The sequence below is a fragment of the Pseudophryne corroboree genome, chromosome 9, assembly GCF_028390025.1.
Source record: "Pseudophryne corroboree isolate aPseCor3 chromosome 9, aPseCor3.hap2, whole genome shotgun sequence".
NCBI classification, from domain to species: Eukaryota; Metazoa; Chordata; class Amphibia; order Anura; family Myobatrachidae; genus Pseudophryne; species Pseudophryne corroboree.
In genome coordinates, this window is record NC_086452.1 from 356913571 (window position 1) to 356925713 (window position 12143).

Here is a 12143-nt window from a genome sequence, read left to right on the forward strand (position 1 = left end):
AGTGTTTGTTCTGCTACAAGTGTATCTATATACTATGGGGGAGGGAGATTGATCAAACCTTCCGAAGAGGACAAGTGTAGAATTTGCCCATAGCAACCAATCAATCAGATTCTAGCTATTATTTTATAGGATCTATCGATAAATGAAAGCTAGAATCTGATTGGTTGCTTGTACTCGTTAGGGGATGTATCAAACCTTCTATGTGTACTAAATGATTATAGTAACCAATTTGAATTATGGTGCTTGTGGTGCAATGCAGAACTGAATTAACCAATCGAATTATAGGAAAATAATCCAACTTTTTGCATCATTACCTTTTGTTATTCAGGATTCCCACTCCTCAAGGAAAAGTCAGCACATTGTGTTTAATTCTGAGTCAGAGACGGAAAGTGAGAAGGAAGAGAAAGCAAAAGCCAAAAGAAGCACGCACAGCGACGAAGTAAGAGCTCTGATAGATCAGACCGCTAAGTAAACCAGGAAGTCACAGAATAATAAGTTACTGCTACAAAATAGGAGTGTCATATTTTTTTATTTATTTTATATCCTTTGATTCATGTAGAAGGCAAAACCTGTAAAAGCTAAACTATTTGAAAGCAGTGGTGAAGAGTCTGACGATGAAGATGAGGAAAGATTTCAAATCAAAGCTCAGTATGAAGGAAGGTCCGGTGAGAAGGTCAGTTCTCTCCCTAAAGTTAATTATTTTTTTACGAAATACAATAATAAGGGCTGTCAATGTCTATATGGTTGATATGTTCTGTAAAGAAGGATTTTATTATTAAGTTAAATTATTTTCTTGGCGTTTCTTTTCTCATTTTGACTGTCTTGTTTCCTTCTCTTTATAAATCTGCAGCTCATGCAGTTGCAGTCCCGCTTTGGAACTGATGAACGATTCAAAATGAACTCAATGTTCTTAGAGAGCAGCAGTGAGGATGAGGAGGACGCAGGTAAATATAGCTGACACAAGAAGTGTCTTCATTTTGTACCAAGAACGCTGAGGAAGTAGGCCAGAACATATTCCACAGGCTTTCACATGTTCCATAGGCTTCCAGAATGTACGTTACATGCTTTAGTGTAACCCCGGTGTGTACAAGGCCTTAGGGCTACAGTTTTATTTTGTAATTGAATTATAAAAACTTACTTGCTGTAAAGTTGGATAAAAATCGGCAACTGTCTGCTCCATATCTTAACAGTTCCTGATTATTCACCTTCCTCTTCCCTTCCCTTTTTATCTTTTCTACTCTTTTCATCACCCTTCTGCTTCCAATCATTTTTCCATACTTTTCCTGGTACACTTCCATTATGTCTTCCTTTCCTGTTCTCTTCCTCACTATGGGACTTGCTGAGAAACGATTTCCAAAAAGCATTATATGTGCTTTAGCCCACGAATGATAGTAGGGTTGTATTTGTGACTCTAGGGACCATGTCAGATTTTCTAGGCAGTATTCTTCACAGTAACCCAGGACAAAGTCTCTGCCCTCATCACCTCACCCTTCAACCTGCCCTCTCGTCTGCATCCTCTCAAAACGTCTCTGCTCCCTTTTCCAAGCTCTGTATGCTTGCCTGCTGTCTTTTCCACTGGCGCTCTTCTGACTCACTTCGTACTACAGATCTGTCCTCATACATTGTTTCTGCAGTCGCTCCAAACAGCCCCTCTTAAGAGCGCCAGGTCCTGTGAGACTGCTAGCGCAGGGTGTCTCTTCTCGTCTTTTTAACCAAAAATGTGTCTTGGTTGCAACATGATGCAACTACGACAAACTGGGACACTGCAGATTATGCAACACTTGGATATCTGTGTTCAACAGAGTTTCTGAATCTGCATACAAAGTGCTACGATGCAGCGGCCGTCATTTGCTTTTACAAAATTCTGTTGCGACTCAGTTGCACACAGATATACAAGTGCTGCATATTAAATGAATCAGCATAGTCTCCTGGTGCTTTCTAGCATTGCGATTAAAGATGCATTTTCAGCAAAAAATAGACGTCCTATGCTAGTAGAATTGCACGGAACCTGGTGGCTCACTCCCACCTCCCACCAGGATTCTCACGCTGCACGGCGTATTGAAGCTAGATGCCTGAGAAAAGAGAAAAGAAAAAAAGAAAATATATATATTGGGAAAAGCGGATGAGATCTAAGCGACCATTGGTGGTACAGATTCTAAGTGACTATGCAAAGGTTTTTTTCAAAACAGTTAGGGGATTTATTACAAAGAACGTTTAAGACAATTGCACATATAAAAAAAAGGTTATACATAAAAATACAACGTATGAGAATGTTTTTAAAAACTGTTGTCAAATTGTTTAAGAAACATTCCAAAGGGCATGTAAAAGACAAGGTAAAATGGTGCTAAAAAAAATTTGTACTAAAAATGAGAAATACAAGAAGCAACCGTTGGCCTAAAATTATACAGAAAAATTCATATATATAAAATATTCGGTATAGCAAAAAAGCAGCTTATCTGAGGATTTCAATAGTAGCAGGAATCACCCAACGCGTTTCGTCTGGTCTGACTTCATCAAGGGGTAGTGAGCAGAGTGGGACACATCATCTATATATACCCCTCTGGGTAGGAAGTGATTGGTTACCTCACTTCCTGTAGTTAATTGGTATTGGGATATAGAATTTCAAAAAACATGTAATAAATGTAACTGGTGGTAAGGGAGGTATTATATGTAGCCAAGCGCTATATGTGCGCTTGCAAACTGAGCAGGGATGCTTTATAAATCATAAAAAACATTCAAAGAGGTTCTGTTTCGGTTTGTGACGTGGGGCGGAAATGATGCAAATCGCGTCACAAACCGGAACAGAACCTTATTTATATATATATATATATATATATATATATATATATATATATATATATATATATATATATATATATATATATAAATAAGGTTCTGTTCCGGTTTGTGACGCGATTTGCATCATTTCCGCCCCACGTCACAAACCGAAACAGAACCTCTTTGAATGTTTTTTATGATTTATAAAGCATCCCTGCTCAGTTTGCAAGCGCAAATATAGCGCTTGGCTACATATAATACCTCCCTTACCACCAGTTACATTTATTACATGTTTTTTGAAAATATATATATATATATATATATATATATATATATATATATGTATGTATGTATTCCAATGGATTGGCACTCACCCTTCGTAGTTACAGGCGCCCCGGTGCCTTCTGGGAAATGTAGTACACAAAGCGTCTCCAAGCATGCAGCGGCACTCAGGGAATGATGCAAGCAATTATAAGGCAAAAGGTGTTTATTCCATAGTGCAAAAAATGGACCATTTTTTGCACTATGGAATAAACACCTTTTGCCTTATAATTGCTTGCATCATTCCCTGATAAATATTTGCTTTTTATGCATCTAGTCCCATCTAAAGGCAGACAACACTCAATCTTCCTTTCCTGATCGCTCCTTTAGCATTAACACATGAATCCACATATTACCCAAAGTTCAACATGTCCAAAACAGAACTCGCGCCCATTCTGTTCTTCCTTTCCCCAGAAACTCATTAACAACAATAACACCACAGTTTCTCCAGTCTCCCAGGCTTATGGCTGGCCAACGTGTCACACTTGACTCTACCTTCTACATTTCTCCTACAGACAGTCTCTCTCCCAGTCTCCGCTTCTGACATACTGATATCTAACACCCTTTTCTTACCCAAAATGTAACCAAAACTTAATTCCATAACTTCCCTCAGCCACTGCAACCACATATCTGGTATTGCTATAGATTTGACCTGCTTCAATCCCTCCTAAATGCTGTGCAAGACTTATCTTCCTTACTCACATCCACTGCACCACTCTCTATTGTCTTCCATATCCTCTATAATCTAATTCCGATTACTTGCCTTCACCTGCAAAGGCCTCAAGAACACCAACACTTCGGACGGTATTCAATTCTACACCCGTTCTGTTTCTGCTGACGGGTGTGGTATCACCATTTCCGCTCGCTACCCCTGGGGTAGCCAGTCACCCTAACCATTTTACGCAGCTAAACCTGATTTACTATGGGTGCGATATACGCAATAACTGGGATCACTTTAGAAAGGAGATTGGGCGTGATATAGCATTTGAATACCACCCTTCATGTTTCATACCTATTCTCCCTCCTGCTCTCTTAGATCATACTTTCATCGGTCGAAATCACCTGTCACTTCTGTCTACAAGTCTTCTCCCTTGCTGCTGCTCCCCACTTATAGAATCATCTACCATGTCAGATCAGACTTCCCCCAGATTAAATTACTCCTTGAAAGTCCATCTCTTCCTAAAACCATACCTTACTCTCACTCTCTGGTAAACACTCACTACTTTCCTAATTTCAACTGTGAGCCTCGCTTTCTCTCCTCTTCACTGTGCTCTTTTTGTCATTAGATGGTAAGTTCTCTCATGAACTTTGTTTTGTACTCTTTGTTCTTTTTGCGCCTACTGTTTGATGCCTTAGAAATCAATGACCATTGTAATAATTATTTACAAAGTGACTCAATACCCTTTGATATCAGAAATGTATCCCTGCTCTAAGCCATAGCAACTTGTTAAATATTTTTTCTATATCCATTATAGTCGGTCTAATGAAAACATTTTCTGTGTGACTGTGTGTAATTAATAAATATGCTTTTAGAACGTTCCTTTTTATCTCTTGTTTACCGTTTTGCTTTGCTTCCAACTATGCATTGACCTTTTTAAATATCAAAGTTTTGAAATGTTTTTAATTTTTTTTTTTTTATATAGTTTTCTAGATTTTTATGGTCTGTTTCTTACAGAAGAGCTGCAGAAATCACAGGCAGATGTTGAAGTTAATGATCTTTCAGTAGAGAAAAAGAAAAACCTGGACATCCTGCAAAGTGTCCTGAACATTAACCTGGAGTCAAAGCCATTGAGCAAGAAGGCAGCCAAAGCGAAAGAGTTCAAGTAAGATGGACATGTTTTGTTGAATGACACAAAGAGAAGTGTGATGATGAACAGGAGCTATGTGACAGATGTCATTTACTCAGTGCAGGGTCTATTTAGAGCTACCTCTTCAGTAGAGATGGTATTGGAGAAATCCTCACCTGCTGTTGCTAGAAGAGTTTGTCCCTGGTTCCATCCTGGACTCTAACACATTGCTTTCCAAACTGGGTGCCGCAAGGCTCTTGCAGGGGTGCCTCGGGTTGGTGGTCCAGGACCAAATCAAATTATTTATGGTCAAAGGGACAGGCGAAACCATTGATAGTGGCTGCCAATCATAAAATGTGAAAGACAATTATAAGCACAACTGTGTACGCCACATCATAACTGAGCCTAACGGTGACAGGTAGGCACAATTTACTTACTTAAAAAAATAAAAAAAAAATCAACATTTTAAATTTTTAGTTTACGAGTGTTGTGCAAAAATGCTGATACTCTAGGGTGCCGTGATTCAAAAAAAGTTTGGGAACCACTGGTCTAATGAGTACTTCTATAGAAACAGTAAAGGCAGCAGAGGAGAATCTGACTTGGATGATTCCTCTTGGGTTGATAGGGATTCTGAAAGTCTGCAGTAGGTGGATGATTTACTGCGTACAGTGTGGCTGGCACTGAACGTTTAGTACAGCAAGTAATCCACAGAGCCTGACAATGCGTTGTAAGCGGTTGCTTTCTTCTACTTATGTACTGGTAGAAATGCTGCAGCCCTTATGGTTAGTACGTATAGAAACAATGAGAATATTCCAGCTGTTCAAAAAAATGTGTACTAATATTACTGTATTCAAATATGTACAATATCCTACAGAAATCAAGAGGTTGCCTAGCTTTGCTGTAGCTTGTCCACTATAATTCCGTACATATCATGGTTAACCTATTCTTAATGTTTATATTTTTTCCCCACAGGGATCTGAATGCCCTTCAATATGATCCCTCAAAGGAGGGCCATGCAGTGCTTGAAACAAGAGTAGAGGAAGAGAAAAAAGAAAGGTAAATCCCGAACTCAATTATCCAGACCATTTATGTTTGCAAAGCATCAGATATGTTTTGGCCACTGCATTCGAGCAGGTGCATCTGCTTACTGGTGTTCTGGGAAAACCAAATTGGCAGTCTACACATCACGTCACTAAGAACCTCTAATTATGTTATAGTATGTAATACAGGTTTGTGATTGTTTATTGGTCTTTAAGGGGTAACCTAGTTCCAAAAGAGAACACCTTATTGTTATGGATATATATAGTTCAATATATACTTTCTCATACGTCCTAGAGGATGCTGGGGTCACATCAAGAACCATGGGGTATAGACGGGATCCGCAGGAGACATGGGCACTTTAAGACTTTGAATGGGTGTGAACTGGCTCCTCCCTCTATGCCCCTCCTCCAGACTCCAGTTTAGATCTGTGCCCAGGCAGACTGGATGCACTCTGAGGAGCTCTACTGAGTTTCTCAGAAAAAGACTTTTGTTAGGTTTTTTATTTTCAGGTAGACTGCTGGCAACAGTCTCCCTGCTTCGTGGGACTTAGGGGAGAGAAGTCAGACCTACTTCTAGTGAGTTTAAAGGCTCTGCTTCTTTGGCTACAGGACGTCATTAGCTCCTGAGGGTTTGGAACACTAGGTACGCCTAGGGGTTCATTCCCAGAGCCTGCCATCACCCCCCTTGCAGAGCCAGAAGTCAGAAGACAGGCGAGTAGAAGAAGAAAAGAAGACTTCAGTGATGGCTTCTGAGGTACCGCACAGCGATCGCGCTGCGCGCCATGCTCCCACAAACAGCGGCACTGTAAGGTGCAGGGTGCGAGGGGGGGGCGCCCTGGGCAGCATAAAATCCTCATATGTGACTGGAAAACAAGGGTATGAGTGTCTAGGCACTAAATCCTGACCCCTGCCAGTATAAATATAATTTCTCTATCGTCCTAAGTGGATGCTGGGGTTCCTGAAAGGACCATGGGGAATAGCGGCTCCGCAGGAGACAGGGCACAAAAAAGTAAAGCTTTACTAGGTCAGGTGGTGTGCACTGGCTCCTCCCCCCATGACCCTCCTCCAGACTCCAGTTAGATTTTGTGCCCGAACGAGAAGGGTGCAATCTAGGTGGCTCTCCTAAAGAGCTGCTTAGAGAAAGTTTAGTTTAGGTTTTTTTCTTTACAGTGAGTCCTGCTGGCAACAGGATCACTGCAACGTGGGACTTAGGGGGAAAGTAGTAAACTCACCTGCATGCAGAGTGGATTTGCTGCTTGGCTACTGGACACCATTAGCTCCAGAGGGATCGAACACAGGCCCAGCCGTGGAGTCCGGTCCCGGAGCCGCGCCGCCGACCCCCTTGCAGATGCTGAAGCGTGAAGAGGTCCGGAAACCGGCGGCTGAAGACTCCTCAGTCTTCATAAGGTAGCGCACAGCACTGCAGCTGTGCGCCATTTTCCTCTCAGCACACTTCACTGGGCAGTCACTGAGGGTGCAGAGCGCTGGGGGGGGGCGCTCTGAGAGGCAAATATAAACCTTATACAAGGCTAAAAATACCTCACATATAGCCCATAGGGGCTATATGGAGATATTTAACCCCTGCCTGACTGGAAAAATAGCGGGAGAAGAACCCGCCGAAAAAGGGGCGGGGCCTATCTCCTCAGCACACGGCGCCATTTTCTGTCACAGCTCCGCTGGTCAGAACGGCTCCCAGGTCTCTCCCCTGCACTGCACTACAGAAACAGGGTAAAACAGAGAGGGGGGGCACATTAATGGCTATATATATATATATTAAAGCAGCTATAAGGGAGCACTTAATATAAGGATATCCCTTGTATATATAGCGCTTTGTGGTGTGTGCTGGCAGACTCTCCCTCTGTCTCCCCAAAAGGGCTAGTGGGTCCTGTCTTCATTAGAGCATTCCCTGTGAGTTTGCGGTGTGTGTCGGTACGTGGTGTCGACATGTATGAGGACGATATTGGTGTGGAGGCGGAGCAATTGCCAAATATGCAGATGTCACCCCCCAGGGGGTCGACACCAGAATGGATGCCTTTATTTGTGGAATTACGTGATGGTTTATCTTCCCTTAAACAGTCAGTTGAGGACATGAGGCGGCCGGACAATCAATTAATGCCTGTCCAGGCGCCTCAAACACCGTCAGGGGCTGTAAAACGCCCTTTGCCTCAGTCGGTCGACACAGACCCAGACACGGGCACTGATTCCAGTGACGACGGTAGAAATTCAAACGTATTTTCCAGTAGGGCCACACGTTATATGATTTTGGCAATGAAGGAGACGTTACATTTAGCTGATACTACAGATACCGTAAAACAGGGTATTATGTATGGTGTGAAAAAACTACAAACAGTTTTTCCTGAATCAGAAGAATTAAATGACGTGTGTGATGAAGCGTGGGTTGCTCCTGATAAAAAGTTGATAATTTCAAAAAAGTTATTGGCATTATACCCTTTCCCGCCAGAGGTTAGGGCGCGCTGGGAAACACCCCCTAAGGTGGACAAGGCGCTCACACGCTTATCCAAACAAGTGGCGTTACCCTCTCCTGAGACGGCCGCACTTAAGGATCCATCAGATAGAAAGATGGAAGTTATTCAAAAGAATATATACACACATGCAGGTGTTATACTACGACCAGCTATAGCAACTGCCTGGATGTGCAGTGCTGGAGTAGTTTGGTCAGAATCCCTGATTGAAAATATTGATACCCTAGATAGGGACAATGTTTTACTGTCGTTAGAACAAATAAAGGATGCATTTATCTATATGCGTGATGCACAGAGGGATATTTGCACACTGGCATCTCGGGTGAGTGCTATGTCCATTTCAGCCAGAAGAGCCTTATGGACACGACAGTGGACAGGCGATGCGGATTCAAAACGTCACATGGAGGTTTTGCCGTATAAAGGGGAGGAGTTATTTGGAGTTGGTCTATCAGACTTGGTGGCCACGGCTACTGCCGGGAAATCCACTTTTTTACCTCAAGTCACTCCCCAACAGAGAAAGGCACCGACTTTTCAACCGCAGCCTTTTCGCTCCTACAAAAATAAGAGAGCAAAGGGCTTGTCGTACCTGCCACGAGGCAGAGGAAGAGGGAAGAGACACCAACAGGCAGCTCCTTCCCAGGAACAGAAGCCCTCCCCGGCTCCTGCAAAAACCTCAGCATGACGCTGGGGCCTCTCAAGCGGACTCGGGGACAGTGGGGGGCCGTCTCAAAAATTACAGCGCGCAGTGGGCTCACTCGCAGGTAGACCCCTGGATCCTGCAGATAATATCTCAGGGGTACAGGTTGGAATTAGAGACGGATCCTCCTCATCGTTTCCTGAAGTCTGCCTTACCAACCGTCTCTTCCGAAAGGGAGAGGGTGTTGGAAGCCATTCACAAGCTGTACGCTCAGCAGGTGATAGTCAAAGTACCCCTATTACAACAAGGAAAGGGGTATTATTCCACTCTATTTGTGGTACCGAAGCCGGATGGCTCGGTAAGGCCTATTCTAAATCTGAAGTCCTTGAACCTCTACATAAAAAAGTTCAAGTTCAAGATGGAGTCACTCAGAGCAGTGATAGCGAACCTGGAAGAAGGGGACTTTATGGTATCCTTGGACATCAAGGATGCGTATCTACACGTTCCGATTTACCCCGCACACCAGGGGTACCTCAGGTTCATTGTTCAAAACTGTCACTATCAGTTTCAGACGCTGCCGTTCGGATTGTCCACGGCGCCTCGGGTCTTTACCAAGGTAATGGCCGAGATGATGATTCTTCTTCGAAGAAAAGGCGTATTAGTTATCCCATACTTGGACGATCTCCTAATAAGGGCAAGGTCCAGAGAACAGCTGGAGACAGCTTTAGCACTATCTCAAGAGGTGCTAAGACAACACGGGTGGATTCTGAATATTCCAAAATCCCATTTAATCCCGACAACTCGTCTGCTGTTCCTAGGAATGATTCTGGACACGGTTCAGAAAAAGGTTTTCCTTCCAGAGGAAAAAGCCAAGGAGTTATCCGATCTGGTCAGGAACCTCCTAAAACCAGGAAAAGTGTCAGTACATCAATGCACAAGAGTCCTGGGAAAAATGGTGGCTTCTTACGAAGCAATTCCATTCGGCAGATTCCATGCAAGAATATTCCAAAGGGATCTGTTGGACAAATGGTCAGGGTCGCATCTGCAGATGCACCTGCGAATAACCCTGTCACCAAAGACAATGGTGTCACTTCTGTGGTGGTTGCAGAAGGCTCACCTATTAGAAGGCCGCAGATTCGGCATTCAGGATTGGATCCTGGTGACCACGGACGCCAGCCTGAGAGGCTGGGGAGCAGTCACACAAGGAAGAAACTTCCAGGGAGTATGGACGAGTCTGGAAAAGTCTCTTCACATAAACATTCTGGAACTAAGAGCAATCTACAATGCTCTAAGCCAGGCGGAACTTCTCCTGCAAGGAAAGCCGGTGTTGATTCAGTCGGACAACATCACGGCGGTCGCCCATGTAAACAGGCAGGGCGGCACAAGAAGCAGGAGTGCAATGGCAGAAGCTGCCAAGATTCTTCGCTGGGCGGAGAATCACGTGATAGCACTGTCAGCAGTGTTCATCCCGGGCGTGGACAACTGGGAAGCAGACTTCCTCAGCAGACACGATCTTCATCCGGGAGAGTGGGGTCTACATCCAGAAGTCTTCAACATGTTAATAGACCGTTGGGAAAGACCAATTGTAGACATGATGGCGTCTCGCCTCAACAAGAAACTGGACAAATATTGCGCCAGGTCAAGAGATCCACAGGCAATAGCTGTGGACGCACTGGTAACTCCTTGGGTGTACCAGTCAGTGTATGTGTTTCCTCCTCTGCCGCTCATACCAAAGGTATTGAAGATCATACGGCAAAGAAGAGTAAGAACAATACTAGTGGTTCCGGATTGGCCGAGAAGGACTTGGTATCCGGAACTTCAAGAGATGCTCACGGACGAACCGTGGCCTCTACCTCTGAGAAGGGACCTGCTACAGCAGGGTCCCTGTCTTTTTCAAGACTTACCGCGGCTGCGTTTGACGGCATGGCGGTTGAACGCCAGATCCTAAAAGGGAAAGGCATTCCAGAAGAAGTCATTCCTACCTTGATTAAGGCACGGAAGGAAGTCACCGTGAAACATTATCACCGCATTTGGCGAAAATATGTAGCGTGGTGCGAGGATCGGAAGGTTCCGACGGAGGAATTCCAACTGGGTCGTTTCCTACATTTCCTGCAATCAGGATTATCTATGGGTCTCAAATTGGGATCCATTAAGGTTCAAATTTCGGCCCTGTCAATATTCTTCCAAAAAGAATTGGCCTCTGTCCCTGAGGTCCAGACTTTTGTCAAGGGAGTACTGCATATACAGCCTCCTGTGGTGCCTCCGGTGGCACCGTGGGATCTAAATGTAGTTTTAGATTTCCTCAAATCCCATTGGTTTGAACCATTGAAAAAGGTGGATTTGAAATATCTCACATTGAAAGTGACTATGTTACTAGCCCTGGCCTCTGCCAGGAGAGTATCTGAATTGGCGGCTTTATCTTATAAAAGTCCTTATCTAATCTTCCATTCGGATAGGGCAGAACTGCGGACTCGTCCGCATTTTCTCCCTAAAGTGGTATCAGCATTTCATCTGAACCAACCTATTGTGGTGCCTGCGGCCACTAGCGACTTGGAGGACTCCAAGTTGTTGGACGTTGTCAGAGCCTTAAAAATATACATTGCAAGGACGGCTGGAGTCAGAAAATCTGACTCGCTGTTTATATTGTATGCACCCAACAAGTTGGGCGCGCCTGCTTCTAAGCAGTCGATTGCTCGTTGGATTTGTAACACAATTCAACTTGCACATTCTGTGGCAGGCCTGCCACAGCCTAAAACTGTAAAAGCCCACTCCACAAGGAAGGTGGGCTCATCTTGGGCGGCTGCCCGAGGGGTCTCGGCATTACAACTCTGCCGAGCAGCTACGTGGTCGGGGGAGAACACGTTTGTAAAATTTTACAAATTTGATACCCTGGCAAAGGAGGACCTGGAGTTCTCTCATTCGGTGCTGCAGAGTCATCCGCACTCTCCCGCCCGTTTGGGAGCTTTGGTATAATCCCCATGGTCCTTTCAGGAACCCCAGCATCCACTTAGGACGATAGAGAAAATAAGAATTTACTTACCGATAATTCTATTTCTCGGAGTCCGTAGTGGATGCTGGGCGCCCATCCCAAGTGCGG

The 12143-nt window shown here is 44.1% G+C and overlaps 1 protein-coding gene across 3 annotated transcripts in view; it reads left to right on the plus strand.

Annotated features, from left to right (window-relative positions):
- The window catches only part of NOL8 (nucleolar protein 8), a 108434-nt gene that overhangs the window by 33830 nt on the left and 62461 nt on the right, over nt 1–12143 (plus strand). For all 3 annotated transcript variants that reach the window (XM_063940714.1, XM_063940712.1, XM_063940713.1), the window contains exons 8-12: nt 329–439; nt 560–673; nt 851–944; nt 4775–4922; nt 5859–5942. In XM_063940714.1, coding sequence (XP_063796784.1) covers nt 329–439; nt 560–673; nt 851–944; nt 4775–4922; nt 5859–5942 — 551 coding nt within the window. The remainder of the gene's footprint in view (nt 1–328; nt 440–559; nt 674–850; nt 945–4774; nt 4923–5858; nt 5943–12143) is intronic.